The sequence below is a fragment of the Talpa occidentalis genome, unplaced genomic scaffold (genome assembly GCF_014898055.3).
Source record: "Talpa occidentalis isolate TD23 unplaced genomic scaffold, MPIMG_talOcc4v2.1 talOcc4.9, whole genome shotgun sequence".
Taxonomy (NCBI): domain Eukaryota; kingdom Metazoa; phylum Chordata; class Mammalia; order Eulipotyphla; family Talpidae; genus Talpa; species Talpa occidentalis.
Genome location: NW_023605305.1, coordinates 61,395,231 through 61,415,759, shown reverse-complemented (window position 1 = coordinate 61,415,759; position 20,529 = coordinate 61,395,231). Strand labels below are relative to the sequence as shown.

The 20,529-nt window shown below is 38.4% G+C and overlaps 1 protein-coding gene across 1 annotated transcript in view; it reads right to left on the bottom strand.

Moving 5' to 3' along the window:
• Positions 1 to 19,588, bottom strand: part of CUNH1orf87 (chromosome unknown C1orf87 homolog) — a 52,375-nt gene extending 32,787 nt beyond the window's left edge. Inside the window, exons 1-5 of the mRNA XM_037500240.2 lie at positions 19,482 to 19,588; positions 9,394 to 9,637; positions 5,340 to 5,480; positions 4,516 to 4,779; positions 2,646 to 2,767 (exon numbers count right to left, since the gene is read on the bottom strand). Of these exons, the coding sequence (XP_037356137.1) occupies positions 2,646 to 2,767; positions 4,516 to 4,779; positions 5,340 to 5,480; positions 9,394 to 9,637; positions 19,482 to 19,588 (878 nt within the window). The remainder of the gene's footprint in view (positions 1 to 2,645; positions 2,768 to 4,515; positions 4,780 to 5,339; positions 5,481 to 9,393; positions 9,638 to 19,481) is intronic.
• Between the last annotated feature and the right edge of the window lie 941 nt (positions 19,589 to 20,529).

Below are 20,529 nucleotides of genomic sequence, written 5' to 3'. Positions count from 1 at the left end.
ATGCCACATTTTCATGAGTAAATGGTCCCACTATGGTCAATTTCACACTATCAATATAATGTCATTGAATAAGGAGTTGGGAACTGATGTTCATAATTGCTCTTCCCACCCAGCTCGAGCACCTCCCTGTTTGGTGTACCCTTTCATAGCTCTTTGTTCTTTTCCTTTATAAGTCTCCTCGAGTTACAATCACAACTTTATTTCCCTAGTTACTATTCTGTGTCTGAATTCCCTAGCAGATTGCTCCTTCAGAGGAGGGTTGAATCTATTTTGTTCCTTACTATTTCCTGGGGATCTTGCAGAGTACCTGGAATGGACTATTTTTTAGATGTCTATAACTTTTCCTAAATGTCATATTGTATCTTCTCTTTCCTCTGTGCCTTTTGAGTTTTGAGTCAAAACGATACCACTGAACTACTCAAGAACCCCTAATATTTTCTGAAAGCGTGGTTCAGGAGAGGGGTGGCTATGTGTTTTGTTTTGGTCACCGAACTCTTGCACCCTCCTCTTATTCTGGGGGTTTTCTACCTCAGGAGTCTGCCTCTTACTCTGGCAGAGAAAAATGCCAGTTATTGCTCTACCAGCCTCTTTCTGCTGCGAGGGCACATGACCCAGCCCATGCCAATCAGATGGATCTGTCCGAGATTTGAATCAGAAGTTTTCCTTTTTCTTTTCTTTTTTTGCATGCCAGTTCCTGAGGGTAGGGATTCATGGGGCTTTGGCTCCCAGCTCAGTACACTGAGTGCTGAATGGGCAGGTGTTGTATGGAACCCATTTACTGCAGCTGCTGGGGTTTCTTAGAAAACCTGCTGCGGGAGTTTATTTCATCTGGTCCAACTTAGGTGATGAAAGCTCTTGCCATTCCTGCTGCCGTTCGTGATGCCAGAGGCTTTTTAAACATCACAGAGCTGCCTCATTAAAGGTTCTACCTGACGGAACATGGGAGGGCCTTTTCCTGAGCAGCACATTAATTAACAAAGAGCCTGGATTCATTGTAGGCCATCAGTCCTGCACTTCCTCAAATACACTGTCTGGTTTGTATAAAGCAGCACCTTCTCTGATGAGTTCTAAATGATCTCTCTATGTACTTTTTTAATAGAGACCCAGATGTCCCTGAAAGTGAAGTGATGCAAGCTTTGTGAATAATTAGAGGCCCAATTACATTCACCAAATATTTATTGAGCATCTCCCCTGTGCCAGGAACTAGCTAGAACTATGCTAGACACTGATTAGGCCATGACAGATACTAATCCTAGCCTCAAATGTCAAATAAGTAATTACAATGTTAATGATATTATAAAGAAAGAGGATTATGGGGCCACTGAGCAAAGAAATAAAACTAGTCTAGGGCTAAGGAGAGGTTTCCTGTCTAGGATTCCTAAGACCCATATCTGCCAATTAGTGGCTTGGTCATGTGTTCTATGTCATAGTCTATAACCTCTCAGGGAAAAAACTCACCATCTATACTAATGAACTGCAGTCACTGATGATTAAGAATTTCTAGGACTTTATGACTCTCAGTAAGACAGTGGCTCCCGGAGAGATATTTAACTGGTAGACCCACATGGCTGTCTCTCTCTCTTTGAACCGTGAACCCCTGAAAGAGAGCCCAGACCTTGCCAAACTCTGAATTCACTGTGCCCAGCAAGTGGGCGTAGCAAGCAGCTGGTATTCAATGAATGTTTGTTGAATGAAGTATAACTGCCTAAAAGAACAAGTGGTAGAAGGAAATCAAGTCTAACACATGGATCAGGGACATATTTATGGAAAGCCCTACCTTCTTCCTATAGTGAAGCAATGAACTCCAATGCCCTGACTCTTCCACTGTGTCATGTTATTTGTAACTGAGAAGAGTGTCTTCTGGAAACACTGCTTAAAAATATAATAAAACTTATATATAGCACTTATCATATGCCAGGCACTCCTTTTAAGAACTTCACATTAATTAACTCACAAATCTTTGAAATGCAGGGAAGACCATTATTATTCCCATTTTGCAGTTGGAGAATGAAAGCACAGAGAGGTATATTAACTAAGCAAGATTCCAGACCCACAAAATGGCAAAGGAGGGAACTGAGCTCAGGTTTCTGGCAATGAGGGTTATGCTCTTAACCATCACATGTTGTCATTTTTTTCACTTTGTCATTTTTCTGGAGGAAGACAGGGACTATCATCCTTTATTGTGCCTCATCTCTCACAATATTCCTCACACCAGTTTTTACTTAGAGTTATTGCTTTCCCTTGAGATTATGGGAAAGGATTCTTGATTTCTGCTGTACCTCAATTCTTTCTTAGCTAGTGCCTGTAACCCAGGAATTCACTGACCAAACATATTTCTGAAATCACAGCTTATAGATGAGCGCTGCGCCAGTACATAGTCATTTCTTAATTCATGATGAAGTTTTCCATTTTCACACAGCAACTTCATAAAAAAGACACAGTCTTGATGTTAAGAAACATATATAATTACTGCACATAACTCGCTATGCTGGCCTATGAGAGGGAGAAAACCATAAGCATAAGCCAAGTAAGTATTAGTGAACAGAGTGATCCCATATTGTGTGAGCTTTTAGGGTCTAGAGCTAAGACCCCTGCCAGCTCTAGACGTCTAAAATCAAGGTGACCACAAAAATCGGGGAAAGTACCTTTGGTGCTGATGGTTACAACTCTGAATTTTCCTCAGATTGCTGTCCACAACTCTTTCGCTTTGCTGTGGCTCATCTAATGATGCAACTTTTAAAAACCAGAGTACTTTTCCATAATTCACCTGAAAATTAAATATAAAACTGAACATTTTCAATTCATTTACATGTGAGGGAAACAGGTCTCTAAGATAAAATGTAAGTTGAAAATTTTTGTCAGCAAATGGTTTTAAAAGAGCTTTAAATATAAGGTGGTATAATTATTAGTGCTTTTTACCAAATATTACTATTACTCACCCATCTAGATAAATGATAAACTTATACTTCCTGGTTGCCTTGCCATGAGATAGAGCCGTGTGACCTGTTCTGGCCAATGAACTGTGAGCAAGACTGACACGCCACTTCCGGGTGGAGCATTAAATGGTTAACATGTGATTGGCAGGACCTCTTTTTCTTCCCTCTGCCATCATGTCCAAAAATATTGCAGAGTGACAGTTTCATTAGCCTGGATTTTGGAGCTAAGATAGTGACAGTACTGAGAGTAGCCTGTTTCTGGCTCTTTATGGAAATGTAATATACACAAAAAATAAATGTTTATTGTTTTAACCCACTAAGATTTTGTGACTATTTGTTACTATAGCATAATTGGCCCTCTAATCTTTTTCTCTACAGCTCTTGCTCTCTCTCTCTCTCTCCTTCCAATCACTTATATATTTATTATATTTAGTATATGTCTATACGTAGATATATAAATAATTCAAATTTATTTGCAAATTAGGCCTTAGCAAGCAAAGTGAAAAATTTCAAGACCTTTTTAATTGGAAAGGGCTGAAGGAATGTCGTCTATTTCCATTGCTGGGTTAGATGGCATTATAGGGCCTCTGTAGTGGGCGACAATTCCAGTGCAGTCAGGGACACAGTAGAGAGGGAGGGAAGCTATAATAAGGAGCTTTATATAAACTAGGTCTCAGGCCTGAAAACTTTATTGAACAAAAATTGATAACAGGTTCTACTAACTTATTGACATTGCATTGCTAAATACTTCTCATAAATATACATTGAATTGTATATTTTCAGGTTAGAGATAGCAGGAGACAACCAAAACTAGTTGGAGGTAAAAGATCAGGTAATTTGTATTTATCATATTGCTAAATCCTTAGAATACCTCTCTGAGATTGATTGGCCTGGTTTTTTATTGATAAATGTTCACTAATTTTTTGCCTATTGCTATAATTTCTTATTTTAGGGTATTTTTCTTTAGCTCATTAAATTTGATTGCACTTGGACCATTCTTTATATTCACCCCACAAGTGTGAGCATGGAAAGTGTAGTTTTCAGAAAAAGAACCCTGGTCTTATCAATAGAGAAACTTTATTTCAGCCCTGGCTTGCTATGAATTCTCAGGATGTTCTAAGTAAGTTCCTTGCTACTTCTAGGTCTCAGCTTCCTTGTAAATCAGTGGTGGTGAGTTTTGTTTTAGATACCGTCCACCTCATGTCATGACACAGGACAGCTTAGTTGAGTTCTGCATTCTTACCTTGGAGCCTGCAGACTGGCTTTGCTTGTAAGTGAACTCAAGAGGGCCCATTTTATTGAATCTGTAACTTTCCCTATGATGTTGAGAGCAGACAATGAAAGATGGTACAGGAAAACCATTTAAGGAGAAATTAAACAGGGCTAGGGGACCTAAATCTATTTTCTATTCTCATTTCTGGTCTACTCTGCCTGGAATTTGCCAGATATGAATATAAGAACACAACATTAAATTGTAAAGGTTATTTTTCATGATAGGTACCAAACTTTCATTCTATTACTTGGGTGGATACAAGTCAAACAAAAGAATTCCATACTTAAAATAGGAAGATGTCCATACCATTTCAGGGGATCCCTGCTGAGAAAATCTCTGACACAAGATCTTGATTGTTGGTAACTGTAGAGGAACTTCATGCTTCAAGAAGAGGTGGCTCAGCTGAGATTGAAGGAGAAATCCTGAAGAGATAGGATCTAGGATCTTCAGCTCTTTCTGAAGCTTGTCTACTAAGACAGAACTCAAAGGACATGACTTGAGTTCTCTTTGGACCAGGGTAAGAAGGAAAGTGTCTTCTCTTGTTGTTCCACTTGGCCTCTGGCCAATATCCTGTAATCACAATTAAAAAAAAAAAATTAACCTGGCACTGAAACAGGATACAAAGAAGTACTCACCTTCTGACCTTCTGGGATTGGTATCAGAGCATCTGCTTTCAAACTACCTAGAACAGGACAAGTTAATAACACCCAATGTAAATATTCAATCTGTTGTATTTATGAGTTTGTGATGCCTCAGGGCTTTTTCTGTCAGGAGAAGAAAGTAAATCATTTTAGAGTACATACGCTCTTAGAAGACTCCTTAATATATATCATCTATCTTTTGCATAATAACTTTTTTCATTATATGAAAATTTAGAATGAAATATCTGGAAAATTTAGAATAAAATATCTGGGAGGAGAAAGGCAAAAGGAATATGAGTTCGGTAGATACATGTGAGGCTTGCTTATATATTTGCCAGGGAAGCTTCCTGGAAGTCTGATTAAGCATTATAGGGTCCACCGTCTATCCTCAGATTGTTTTATCATTTGTTCCACACCAAAACATACAGTTAAAAAACAATTCCCTTTACTCACAATGGAAAACAACTCAATAAGTCTTAGTATGTGCACCTTAGGTTGGTCAGAATTGTTTCTCTCCATCTGCTCCAAGGACCAGTCTCTAAAATTTCTCCTGGGAAGGCCGTGGATGTAGGATAGAGACTGGTCTCCACTTGGTACAGAGCTACAGTGGACACTTGCTTGGCCATGGATCTTAAAGAAACAAAGACAAGTTTTAGTAAGACAAAAGAGGCAGAAGAGGGGTGGCTGACTAGAAAGAGCAAGGGAGAGAATCCCAATGAGTTAGCCAATTTCTAAAAGCACAGGCCCACAAGTGAACTGCAACCCCCACAGTCAGTGTCATTGAGTCCCCAAAGAGGAATACTTCCTCACTATCAATTTCATCAATATGCTATTAAGATGTGAGGCAAATATCTTAACAATTAGATATGGGTTCCTTTGTTCAAGGAAGGGGTCTGTGACAGACACACAAAAAATTAGAATAAAAGGCATTATGGATTAAGTAAGGACTACACTTGATCATTGGATTCAAAGTTCCTCCTAAAAGTGTAGCATATTAGTGTTGTGATTTGGCCAAGGGGTGGTTATTGGATATGAAACAAAGACATTAAATGTACTTGTGGTTGAGTAATGTGTGTGTTTGAGTTTATCCTCTAGAAATGTTTCCATCACCTGAAACAAATCTACAGTCTAGATCCAATTCTAGGAGTCAAACTGAAGTAAGTAAATCCTGATTTAACTATCAGTACATGTAAGTATGATTGTAATAAACTGCTGATAGTGGGGTAATTTATTACACAGCAGTGTTATTGTAATAGTTGTCTAATACAGAGAAGAAAACACAGAAATAGGAAAGCCGGTTTGAAGATAAAAATTTTCCTGCTGAAAATGGTGGTCTACTGGGAAGATGGCAGAAGGAAGAGAACATTTTTGAGAGATGTAAAGGATGTAGAATTTAAAGAGCTCAGTGATTAACTAGATATCAGAGTTAGGGAGAGAGAGGAAGAAAGCATGACTGGTGCAACTGGGAAAGTGGTGGACCATTTTATGAGACACTGACCACAGGAAGAAGAGCAGGGTCAAAGGTTCTGCTTTGAACATGTTGAAGCTAAGCTTGAATGTACAGCCAAGCAGAATGTTCCTGACCTTTGTCCATTAATCTATACTATCATGTGCCTCTACCAACCTCACAAGGGTGTCCAGTGAGAACAAACAACATAAAATACGCAAAGGGCCTCTGAAAGAACACACTACAAATCATCTGTGGTAATTATTAAAATTAAAGCACTAACACTTTCATTTTCATTCTGCCAGATGCAAAAGGCACACTAGAATTTTATTTTTGTAACTGTGCTACTAAGTTTGTTGCTAGCCACACATTCATTTTCTGAGAAAAGGCAGAGCTGATGCTTCTGAGACACAATACAGACAATATCTACATTTTCAAAGACTGAGAAGGAAGAGAATTTTGAGACAACAGAACCTAAGGCTGGCAGTGAGAAGAGCCAGTCTCCATACTTGTGAGATCTTGACCTAGTCATTTAAATTCTCTGACCCTTTCATTCTTCAGTTGTGAAATGAAGACTTGTTCTTATTGATTTCTAGAACATTTTACTGCACTCAGATACATAAAACAAAGGAGTCTCTAAACATTTTCAGCATACTTACCTACTACTAATGTTCTTCAAACTTTAAAAGAGTTTCACTCTTGCATATCCTCACCCATGGTAGCTCAGTCTTTATTAGAGATTTGTCTTTTGGAGCAAATTCAGTTACTCCAGCTCCAGATTGTGTATTATGTTCCAGGCAACAAAGTTTATTTTCATTATGTGTGAGGAATATGGATCTAGAAGGGATTCTGATTGGCTTGCTTCTTTTACTACAGCGGGATTCCAGTACCACTCAGTCAAGGTGGTAATGAGGGTCTCTGTACCAGGAACTGTGGTTGCCATCTGGCAGGCCAACACCGGCAGACAGAACCAATTAGTCAGGCCCCACACCTCCCATGAGGCCTTGCTGTGTTTGGTGGCTGCTGAGTCCCCCACAAGCAACCCCACTGAGTTCAGGGAGGAGAGGTGCAAATCATTTCCCTCTACAGAGGGAAATGTACTACAGAGCTAGCAAGGAATATCCCAAATGTCCAAGAACAACTTATCCAAATAACACACTGCCTATTATAATAGCTAATGTGGAGTCAGTACCAGGAATAGGAAGCTTGATGTGGCAGGGAAAGTGTGAAGAAGCAAATTTTCATTTATAAGAGAAAAATTATGAAAGATTTATGCCCATCAGTAAGGGAGTTATTAAATGATCATGTCCTATCCATAGAAAGGAATGCATGCTCTGCTAAATAAGATCCTAGAATCTGGGCTACTTCTCAGCCTTATGAACTGGGCAAGACACTTGTCATCTTTGTGTTGTCACCTACAAATTGAAGATAATAGTCTTAACTCAAAGAGGTTAGAATAATGCTTGGCACAGAGTAAATGCTATTCAAGTATTAGTTCAAGATGATGCTTAGAATGAACTTTGTGAAGCCAGGGGAAGAATACCAGAAATGAAGTGAGGTGAAGAGGGTAACAACAAAATATGCATAACGATTCTCAATTTATATCTATGCATAGAGGACACAAAGGAAGAAATACACCACTACTTTTCTTCAGTGGAACTGTATTTTCCTCTTATGTTTTTCCATTTTCTAAAATTTCTACATGATTATGTAACATTTCATAATTAGAAAGATAAATAAAATTTTAAATAAAGAAGAAAGAAAACTTGGGTACACACCTTATTGGCACACATTTGAGTCACATCAACTTTACTGAGTCTCAGTTTTACTATCCATCTAAAGCATATTGATAGAAATCATGGTGGCACCTAGCTCACAGGGCTAACTTCAAGGAACAACTGATCAAATTTATAAAATGCAATTTGTCCATAATAAAATGTTTTATAACTATAATAGTAACAAGGCCATATTTGGTGAGCAACAATTAAATACATTAAACTCAGAGTCACAATTAGTGAAAACTCAGAGGTCTCTAGAACTTCATAATAGGATACTGCAGCTTTGCAAATGGATCATTTCCTGTTCCAAAAGGCCATGAGCTGAAGTACTCATCATGGTAAAACTAGAGCATTCACTGAAGATGAGGAGATGAGTTCCAGTGTAAGTTCTGTCACTGACATGTTGGGCAAGTCACTGTCAGTTCTGGGTCCATGTTCAACTAAACCATGCGGAGTATGGTCCGAAGCCCTCTAGACTGTTAACCACTCCAAATTATATTCTTTGCAGAGTTCTTATGAGCTAACGATCACAAATCCATAGGCTTTTATTTTCCCATAAGACTACAGACTAGCTAGTATCCAAGTGATTCAGTAAGGACTATTAAAATTATAAACTAAAAATAATGATGTTAGAGTTTACTGCAGACTAATTCAGTACTCTACTAAAATATCTGGCTGTCACTTAATGCTTGGCAGCACTGCAAAACTCCCACTCTATGTATCTGCTTAATTGCAATTTCAGCAGTTTTTGGAAATGTACTTTGTTATCAATGAAACATTAACTTTGTCTTGATTTGGATCCAGTTTTCAATTGCTGCTATTCTTGCTTTTTAATTACAAATTACTAATCATTGAGATTTATCATTATCAACTTACTCTGCTGTGGATTGTTTGGTTAACAGAGTGCAGTGATATATATTTCTATCAAGAGGGTTTTGGGATAATAATATTTGATATCTAGACATGGTTGCAGTGGATTTTGAAAATAAATGATCAATTTCTGTAAATATTTCTTAAATCTTATCTCTTACGGCAGACAAATCCTTTCCTTGCAATACATTCCACATTTTTATACAGGGTGGCACCTATTGCTGTACAGCTATCTCTGAGTTAGCCATAGGTAGAGCAGGTTGACAATCTCAACTGGCAGTCAACAAAGATGAGATGTACCTCAAAATTCACTTTCAGACTAAAAAAATTTTTTTAATGCTGTCTTATCAATGACCACTTGCAAGTGTGTGCTTCTGTCAATCTGTTCCCATTCTAACTATATTTTCCTAGTCAGTTACCAAGAAAAGCTTTAGTACTTGCCACTTACTTTACCATCCAGAAATCTGTTCCTGTTAATACTGTGCACCTCTGTTTGGAGTTGCTGGTTGTTCTCTGGTTTCTGGTTATTCTCTGGGTGCTTGCTCTCTTTCACATCATTTGAGACATGTTTAATTTGAGGATCAGTGGGGTTAGTAGGAACTGGAGGGTCTCTGTTCATGGTGCCTGCACTATCAGTCACAAATTTCTGGAGCACTTTTGCAGGTTCTGCTTTCAAATTCTCATGATCCCTGCTGTGAAGAAACAGTTTTGCACTTATAAGGCAAACTCTTGACATACCAGGTTGGCATAGGAAATGAAAGGTTTTCATCTGATGGTGTGAACAGCAGGAGCTCAGCATGGTGAAATGAAGAAGTAAACATTGGTTATTTGTCTATGGATTATTTACCATAGAAAGACCATGTTATTATCTTCCTAGCTATTATCTTCCCCTACTCTTTCCTCATACTTGTAAACATAATATAGCCATCTGCTCTGAAACCCTTTGGAACCCTTTCTGTAAGTAAGGGTAGTGTCAGAAACAAACCCTAGAGATTATCACATGGATCCTATTTACAAGTCTAACAGGTATTCTCAATCTTTGCAATGAGAAAAGGAAGAAAGTCAAGGCAGTTTTCCAATTCCAGGTCTGTTTTATATCTCTCAGTTACCTCACCCTCAAGCTTCTTTATCAAGCAGTTCTCCATTTACATTTAATATTAAATAGAAAAAAAGGAAAGGGGGAGAAACTATAGAAATAATTCAAAGGAATGGAAATAATAAAATTGAAAAATTATGGAACCTAGTTTAATCAGTAAAAACTTTCAAGTCAAAACAATGACAAGGCACCATTTTTAAATATGGAGGACTTCTTTGAAAATAGAAACTCAATGCTAATGATCACATAAATAGATAAAATTAACATAGAAGGTAAACTAACAAAATGTATTAAAAGCCAAGAAGTTGAAACTCTAACCTAGGAAACTAAGTTTTAAGAATATGTATCATGAGAAAGCAATACAGAAGAAGAAAAATTAAAAACTCTATTCAGCAACAGGTGTTTGAATTTAATATTTCATTCTATGTTCATATGATAAATGTACAGCACCATTAAAATAGTTAAGAACAATTGTAGTGACACAAGAAAATGTAGAGTTTTGTACAAGAAAATTACAAATTAGTGAAAAAATTTAATTATCTCAGCTATGTAAAATGCATGCATATTATATGTTTACATATATACATGTATACATGTATATGTGTACAGTGCTAGCAGTGAATAAGTACCTCTGGGTAGTAGAATTCAGGATATACCATCACACTCCGTTACATGTAATATCATATAATACCTTATAAACTATTATTATAAATTTTCTACATGAGCAAATATTATTTTATAATCAGGAAAAATAAATTCAAAATAGCTATGCCTTTTTGCCTGGGAGGCATTCAATAAAGTCTAGCTGTTATTACTAATGCGGTGGAAAGGGTTCATTTTGAAGCACATTATCTCCACATAAAGCAACTGCTCCAATACTTGTTGATTTGAATAAAGCCAAACTGTAGGCAATGATTTTAATTATGTATATTTTTTTACAGTAATCTTTTTGGTGGTGTGCAGCATGAGAAGAAAAGACAGCCTAGGAAAGAACTCCGAACAATATCAGTATTTACAGAGGGAAGAATCACCCTGAAAGGTTTTAGAATTCCCAGTAAGGTAGAGGGGAACCAGGAGAGTGGGGTCTTGACAACAAACTGAAGATTAAGTTTCCAGAGAGAGGATACATCAACAGTGTCAAGTGCTGCTAAAAAAAGGTAAGTTCTGAAAAGCATCCATTGAGTTCAGCCATAACGATGTTGGCAGGAAGGTTGGTAAAGGAGCTTCAGTGAGGAAGTGGAGAAAAATGCTAGACTGAAGTGAGTTGAGGAAGGAGAGGGAGCAAGCAAGTGAAGACAAGAAGAATAAAGACCCCTGTGAAGGGTTTGGGTATAAGAGAGGACAGAGATGGTGCAGTGACAGGAGGGCACTGTCAGTTCCTGATGGGGCGTAGTTATGATCATGTTTAAAGTCAGTGAGAACTCTGACACATTTAAAAGCAGTGGCGGGGCCTCCCTGGTGCACTAGGGGTTAAGTCTCAGCACTATCACTGCTGTGGCCTGAGTTCAATCCTGGCCAAGGAGATAAGCCATGTATGGCACAGCAGACCTCTCCTGTCTTGCCTGTTGCTCCCTTTGGTATTGTATTTCAGTGGATCTGCCTGTTCTGCTCTCCACTCTGTCTCTGGTGAGCACGCTCACTCCCCACACCTTTGTCCTACACCCTGGTTCTTCTATGTATAAATAAATCTTAAAAAAAAAAATAAATGCAATTGCAAAGTGCCCCGTGAGCCAGAGAATAGGAGAGGATATCACTGATGAAATAAAAGGAATCCTGACAAGGTGAAATGAGGTGTCATTGTGAGAAACAGAGTTAGAGTAAGGGGGCAGTGAGTGAGGCAGGTGCAGGTATGGAGGTGTCAGGAGGTACTCCCCAAATGACATGGATATGCAAACTAGCAGCAAATCAATAAAACTTGAATAAGCAAACAAACCAACCTGAAGTGCAGAGTAGTAGCTAGTAGGATGGAAGTAAATTTGTACAGTTGATGGCAAGAGATCGATCAAATTGCTGACAACTTGAACTTTGTTTTTGACATGCAAGACAAGAGTTATGGTTTGGAAACCTGGGGGAATGTCCTGGGGTAAGGATTCTGAATTAAGGGCTATGGGTGAAATAACTTCTATGAAGAGTAGAAAAGAGCTTATCAGAGAAAGAAAGGTTGGTCCAGCACCTTAAATGCCCAAAGAGGGTTGGAGACCATAGATTTTGTGGCATCAATCGTTAGGATTGTCCACTCATGTTCATGGAAAAGCAAAGAAGGTCAACAGAGGGGCATCATCCAGGCTGGGGTCTTGTCATATGGGTTCAGTTCAATGGCAACAGGGCAAGATGGGAATATTAGAATATGAGTATTTATTTAACAAATCATTCTTGTAATGAGAGAAGATAGATCACATGTGGTCCTTGACCTCAAGAAATTTAATTTCATTGGGTTTTCCCAACATAGCACAAAATATTAAAATTAGTAACTGTTACAAACTTACTTCTAGAAATCAGGATAATGGTTATCTTTTCAAAGAGATATAGTATACAGAAAGATATCTAGGAGTTTTCTGGGATGGGGGACTCTTCTATTTTTTGTATGGGTGTTTATTGGATGGCTATATCATGCTTGTGATTATTCAGTGGGGTAGTACATTTACTGAGTATACAATGTACACATACATGTATTTAAATTGTTAGGAGAAATTGGTATAAAATATATGGAACATTCCTAATTAGCATATAAATAAATGTCAAGTGAATGCTGCAAAGACTTGATGCTATTTGAAGTTCATGAGAGAGATAACTGTGGTAAGCAATGGCAGCAAAAACAATAGTATTCAGGAGCATTGACATTCATAAGAGCCACACAGTAACCATTCATATACATTCATTTATTTACTCTTCTGATAAACCCTAAAGGCAGGTGCTTATGTTATTCTCATTTTAGAATGAAGAAGTTAAGAAGATTTAAGTGATCTGTTTAGTTCTACATGACTTTTCAGTAGAGGGGCCAGGAATAAACCAAAGTTGAGTAGATTGCACCTAAATTCCTACCCCAGCAGAGTCAGGAGAGGACCTGTGGAGGTTTGGGATTATGTGAAGAACACAAGGGCATGAGAAGGCACTAGAAGCAGAACATGCAGGATTGCAAGGTAACCATGGCCACAGGGCAGAGCATTAATTCTTTTGAATGAAGCAAGGGACATAGATCATCTTTGTTTTTATCACCTTCGAAATCCTTTTGTGGGCAGTTTTAGGACATAATTGCCTGAGAAATGTATCTGCCTGTCTGTTAAAACAGTCTCAGTAAATGTAAAACCAAAAATAACCTGTTAAATCTGTTCAAAGTAAAAGCTGTTTTTAAAAAAGGATACATAGCACTTTAAAATGATCATGAAAATGACTCCCCAGCTGAGAAACCGCGTGTGTCTGTTGTTAGCACAAACAATTTGTCAACACACATTGGTCGTTATGCTGTTCACAAACTCAAAGCTCTTTCTTCTAGCTTGTGTGCTGCCTACCTGCAGTACTGAAAATAGAAATTTGCCATTTCAAAAGAAGGGGTAAGAATTTCATCAATACCCTCTTGGAAGCAAGACACAGTTAGCTTCCGCATATGTACTTCTGACCTCAGCTGCTGCTCTCAGGGATGCTGTGAAGAGTTTAGTGTCATCCAGGAACTATGGCAATTAGGGAGGATTACTGAATTGCAAGGTGATAAATAAATGAGGAGAAAACTGTCCAATTTGTCCAATTGTTCCCTCTCTCACACTGGGCTTTTCTTGCAATCCAGCCCTTTAGTACCCTCCTTTACTAGAGTCTAGAGTCTCAGGGTTAGAAAGAAACATTGTCAGGGTGTCTCCTTGCATCCTCTGCCCAAAGCAATGTAGAGCCCCCTGTTGGCCCCACCTCCTATGTAACTCCAACTCACCAGATCTCACATTTGATTTGGATTACACCCCTGCCGAGAACATCAAATCTCAAATGGAGGACCCAGGGGGCTCTGCAAAAAGGTCAACAGATGCCATCTTAAAGGTCTGCCAGCCTTGGCAGTGACTCAATGCCACCAATTTCCAACTGTGTGCCATCTAACAGGCCCCAACCCTCTGGAGAAGACAGCCCAGAGTGTGCCAGCACAGTGAATGGGGATCTAATTTCAGTAAATGAAAGCATGTTCTTATTTGGAAGTAATAACAGATAATCAACACAACCAGACTTTGCTTAAGAAAAAAAAAAAAAAAAGACAACAACAAAATAAAAAATAAAATGAGACTGGGGAGGGGAGTGCAGCTGAAAATCTCACCAGACTCCATGGGGAGGCCGAGACGGGAGGCCTGTGCTAATGTAGCAACGGTTATTGTGATGAAGTGTGAGGGTTCTCTTCTTTTTTTAATGCCATGGAGTCACATTATGCATTATGAGCATAGAAATCCCATCTTCAGAAGGCATTTAAAAGTACTCTAACTCGCTCAAACTCCCTAAGCTGAATCATTTCTTCATCGCTGTAATTATAGTATAGTATGTTCTAAATGCTTGTATGTGTCAGTCACCACTCACAAATTCATATGAATTCTTTCCTGTTATCCTAATTATCCTGAAAAGCAGGCATTTTTATCATCACTATATAGATGAGAAAATGAGTGATTAGGGAAGTTTAGCAAATTGTTCAAGGTCACCTTCCAAAGCAGAAAAGGAGGACTCATACCCAGGTCTTTATCACCCCAAAGTCTCTTTGCCTTGCTCTAACTCATCAACTGTACACCCCAAATATACAGTCTATTTAGAAAATATTAAAATGTTAGTAAGACTAATAGATAGAGAGGTATCTAGCTAATTTAACCACCGAGGCCTGAAGTCCCTACACTCTGTCATTCAGTTTTGGTATCTAATCTTCTTACATACAGGAACTCATTACTTTCTCAAAGTTATTCACAACCTATCCCAATTCTTTCCATAGAACACTGAGCCAATTCTTACATCAATGGAGATTACCCAAATTTATATTTTATGGCATCTGCATCATACAATTTCACAGAAGAAAAGCAAAGGGCCATTTTAGTTGCAAAATTAGCAATCAATTTGACCAGCAATTGTCCTTTAGCATGATTTACTTTCAATCTCTGAGAAATTATAACCCAGCATATCTACTTTTTTGCGATGTTATTTTTTCTTTACTGATATGCAATTTGCAGCATTAGATATGTTTCCACCATGGCATATTTCTTTTCTTTGACTTGTTCCTTAGTTTTGCCTTGTTAATTTCTTAGTCAAGGTAGTAGTGGGAACGCAACCTACTGATTGTCTTCAGACAGTATTGTCTTCCTTCAAAGATCTCACAGGTCAGTAGGGGAAGCAGACATTTACACTGAAAATTATAGTGTGATAATTAAAAAATATATAGAATTATGTAAAAAGATATATAGAATCATGGGAGAGTTTCAAGCTGAATCTGCTTAATAGAACTGAGGCCATAAAGGGATTGACATAGGGCAGATGACAAGAAAAAATCAGAGCTGTGAAAAATATTTCTGTTAGGTGAAGGACTTGTTATTGTAGAAAATGACAATTACCTTTACCCTCTGAATCTCAGAACACCTGAGGTGGGTCACAACCAGGTAGGACACAGCATTATAAAGATACTTTAATCACTCAGAACTTCCTAAATTGGAATTTCTAAAAAATAGAATAAGAAAATTTGTGTTCCTAACACATTCCTAGTGCAAAACATTTTAGATGTGTTCCATGTACACTAAAGTCTAAGAAACAACAGCACAGAGAGTGAAAAAGGAAGACTTTTTCCAAAATTGTGCAAAATTTACCCATTATTTCAGGCAGTATAGTACAATGATTAATGTTCTGAGTAGATCTGCAAAGACAAAATGATAGTGGGGGACATTTGTGGTGTCACTTGGTACAGGCTGACCTGTTGGGTGAGGAAGCAGCAACTTATGTGGGGTCTGATCTCTGGGAATTGTTATGCAAGGTTGGGAGGCTGATCTACTCTTTATAAAGCAAGCAGAGGTGGCCTGTACAAAAACATCTGCTTGGGCTCTAGGGGTTAACTGGGATTCCACTGTTTGTAGCAGTTACTGGGATAGTCAATGTACAATATCCAGAGAACTTGGAACCTGCTGGAAATTGAAGTCTCTTTTTTGGGGGGCAGGAGAGTGAAATAGAAACTACTAGCTTATGGGAATCTGGAATCTGGTGGGTCACATCACTTTGATAGTCTGAGTAAGCCTTGGTTTGCTCACAGCTAGCCAACCATGAATAATCCTCATGGAATAATTAGGACTGCTTGTCTCTGCACAGTCTTAGCTCAAATGCCACTTGCTCAGAGAGGCCTTCTGAGAACATCCTTGTGGACCGATAGGATTTTATGATCCTCTTCTATGTTTCCTCACTGAGCTTTCCTCATTCATAGTCATTGTTTATCAATTGTGTGTTTTCCATCACTAGAACTTTAGCTACACTGCCTATATTCCCAAGAATTGGCACTCGGTAGGTGCTCACATACATGTTAGTTTCTAAAATTGTCAACAATACCTTAAAAAAAGTTAAAGACAAGTCAAAAAAGAATGTATTAATACGAAGGACTCTGAGGGATTAAAGATGAGAGTGTGGCCCCAGGAGAGTCACATGGGAAAATATTAGACCCTTTTATTTCTTAACTATAGATAGCAATTATTACATATTACACTATTTCAAATAATTTGCTTCCTTTTCCCATAAAAACTTATAGTCAGCTTCTCCTGTACTTAACAATGCTGTACCAACAGTGATGTAATTATGGAATGAAATGTTTTGGGTCATTGATTCTTGGCACTAAAAGGAACACCAGAGGCCAACTTTATTCACTGGAAGCATCTCTAGTTAGTCATAGGAGTTACTTGAAATAGACCAAATTTCTCTTCTATTTAACAACTCAATCCCCAGATCCTGTAAATGTACTCCTAGGCCACGCTTCACAATCTGGGTCTTCCATAATGTTATACCTGTAGTTCCTACTCCTTTGACATGCCAGGTCCCTCCTAAAAGGTAGTATCCAGAAGGACACACAGCACTGCACTGGTGACACATCCAGTTATGAGTCCAGTGGGCTTCCCTCATATCTCTTTCTGGGTATTCTTGACTCATACTGAGCCCAAACCAAGAGTATAGAGTATGGAGTATATGCTCCTTTTTTATTCACCAGTCTATTCTCTACTAGTTGAGACTGAAGACTTTTGGTCACTGATTGTGTAGAATTTTTCTCCCCTATGATGCAATTCTCCTACACTAGGTGGGTGTCCTATAGTTCACCTCAGTTCAGAGTTAGTGCTGACCTCACATTTTCAGGGTTTGCTTTCACAAGACTATCTCATGCCCTTCAGATGTCAATCACAAGTCTCAGCTATTACCTCTACTTCCAACCTACACAGATTTAGTTGTAAATCTGTGTTGCTGGGATAGTCAATGTACAATATCTAGAGAGCTTGGCACCTGCTGGGAATTTAGGTCTCTTTTTTCTGGAGCATGGGAGCGAAATAGAAACTACCAGTTTATGGGAATCTGGTGGGTCACATCACTTTGATAGTCTGAGTAAGCCAAAGATTTAGTTGTAAATCTGTGTTCCTGTGACTATCTTCATGGATTTGATTAATTTGCTGGAGTGACTCACAGAACTCACAAAAACAGCTTACTTACTAGACGGATGGTTTATTGTAAAACGATTTAACCCATGAACCAATAAATGGAAGAGATGCACTTTAGCAGGGGGCGCAGGAAGGGGCAGGGAACGTCCCGGCTTTCTCCAAAATACCACCCTTGTAGGGCACAGATGTGGTTGAGCAACCAGGAAGCTCTCTGAGCCCCATACTTTTGGAAGCATAATATCATTAACTCAATATTTAGCTCTTCTCCCCTGCCTGATGGATGAGAGGAGGTAGGGCTGAAAATTCCAAGTTTTTAGTCATGGCTTGGTTTTTCTGGGGGCTAGCCTTCATCCTGAAGCTACCTGAGAGCCCACTGAGAGTATCACATTGGAACAAAAGACACCTCATCACAAGGAAATTCCAAATGATTTATAAGTTCTAAGTCAAGAACTAGGGTCAAAGATGAAATATTAGAACAGAATTTGCTCCAGGTGCTGTTATCATTTAGAAAATTACAAGGGTTTCAGGAACTCTGCCAAGAACTGGAAGAAGAGAAAATGTATACACATATTTTCTATTGTTTCATACAAGTAAAACCCAAACATTAATCCCACATAATCATTCATATGCACGCTTATCCAAATACAGTGTTTGCATATATCTCTGTTGATTTGATGTTAATGGTTTTAGTTCATTTTCTTGCCAAGGCTTCCCAACATTCTGCTACCTACATTTTTACTAAAGTGATTTGTCTTTTTTCCTTTAGTTGTGAGTGAAAAATGTTGACTAAGAACAGGGTCACACAAAAATCCTCTCAACCTCTCCACTTTGAAATCTCTCTGGACTGGCAATAATGATTATGAGAAATAGAACCTCTTTGCTCTCCTAAAACTGTATTCCATAATGGTGGTCCTGACAGCTCACTTTCAGGATCAGAATCTCTATTCTGATTCAATAAGCCTTGGGTTACACCCCTAATCTTTTTGCTTAAGGACTCTTCAGGGAATTCTGATAATGGCCAGGTTTGGAATTCATTGCTTCCTGCATCTTAATGTTCAGTGAAGTAAGATCGTTTTTTGTCTATTTGTTTGATCTGTGCATTTCTGAAATAGAGGAAAGAGCTAAGGAAATAATCTTAGGCAGGAAAGGCAACTCTTGCCTAGCTTCTATTCATGGAATGGCTTCTAGCTGAAAGGCAGGCTTAGTACTTGTTTTCTTCTTGTGAACCAACTCTCCGAAAGAAAAACAAGTCATATTCCTTTGTGCCAAACATCTAATGAGTTTTAGAGATATAGTGTTGTCCTCCTTTAATTGTGGTGAGCTTGGAAGGAAGATGGACATCTTGGTTACTCTCTGAGAAGCCCCTGCTTAGAGAAGTACAGTCTACGAGCAAGACAAAATGAAGATCTTACAATTTGTGATTCATTATTAATCCCATTTTTTTAATTCATAACAAATTAACTAATAACATTCCTTCCCCCTCCTTTGCAAAAATTACTATATGTGGTAGATTACAAACCTGATGAGGAGAAGCAGCAATACTCCATTAAAATTTATAAACCTCTCAGTGCTTGTATTTCCCATCTATTTGGAAAATCAGCCCAAGCAATTAAGGAGTATGGGGAATTATAAAGATGAAAAATAACAGAAAAACATTGTATGTGGAAGTTGTCAACACTATTCTGTTTCTACTCTTACATATTAATGACTTAATTTTCGATGGATGACATTTTTAAAATGTAAATTTTTAGATTAAAAAACACCCCAAACTTCATTATTATCCAAGCAAAACAGATATTTTTCAAACAGTAAACTTACTTCTTTGGCTTCTCTACAAGGTATCGAAAATGTTTACTTCCAATGATTTTCACCACCATTTCAGGCATTGCATCTGACCCATGAGGTGCCTTCCAAACTGAAGACATGATTCTTCTCAAAAATCTCTTCAAATCCTTAGACTTGGGGGAAAAAGTAAATCACTTTCCTTTGATTTTGCACTTGGCAACTGTAATGTTTTTGACAACAATAACAACAGGAGGCCCAAAACTTCATTTATATTCTCCCGGCATTCCTAATAAAGGCACAAGATACTCTTAATGACTATTATCTTTCTAGCATAATGTTGCTATCGAACTTAGTATCACATAGACCAGGATTTAGCAAAGTTGAGAACCCCACCTTAGAGGTCTGCAAAACTGATATAATGAAGCAGTGGCACTACCTTCCTGTGCTACAAGAGATCAGAGGGGATTCTTGGGAGGTCAGAGAGGAAGCCAGGATTTATAGGGACACATGAAAAATGCAAATTCAGTTCTGAAGCTCAGTCTCCCCAGTGATTCTACTTTTACTTTAGGGGACTTAGGTGAATCCAATGAGATAATGCATCTGAAAGAACATCTCCCATAGTAATAAGGGATTTTTATTGCTATTGATAATCTGTTTCTGCAACAATCCAGTGAACTGGAAATGTGATCCTACATTAGATAATCCCTGATAACAACCGAAACTTAAAAGTTCTGCAAATCTGGCCCCAGGCTGACCACTCCCTTTCAGAGCCTCTCAGAGTTTGAAAGGTCTTAAGAAATCATTCTAATCTAAAAGTTTGCTTTACAGATTGGGAAATCCATGCCCAGAGAGGGGGTGTTATTTAACAAGGTCACCTTGAGCACACCAATAATGTCTGACAACACTAGGAAGAGCTCTGCAGGGTAGCTCCATTTAGCCAGACCTGCAACCTCTTTGAAACTGTGTGGAAATTTTAAAGACCAGGCTTTGTGATAGTGGGGGCGCTGTCTCTGCCCAGCTTCTGGGTGTCAGTCCTGAGCCCATTCCCAGGAGAGAGCAGAAGGGCGCCCTTACCGCTGAG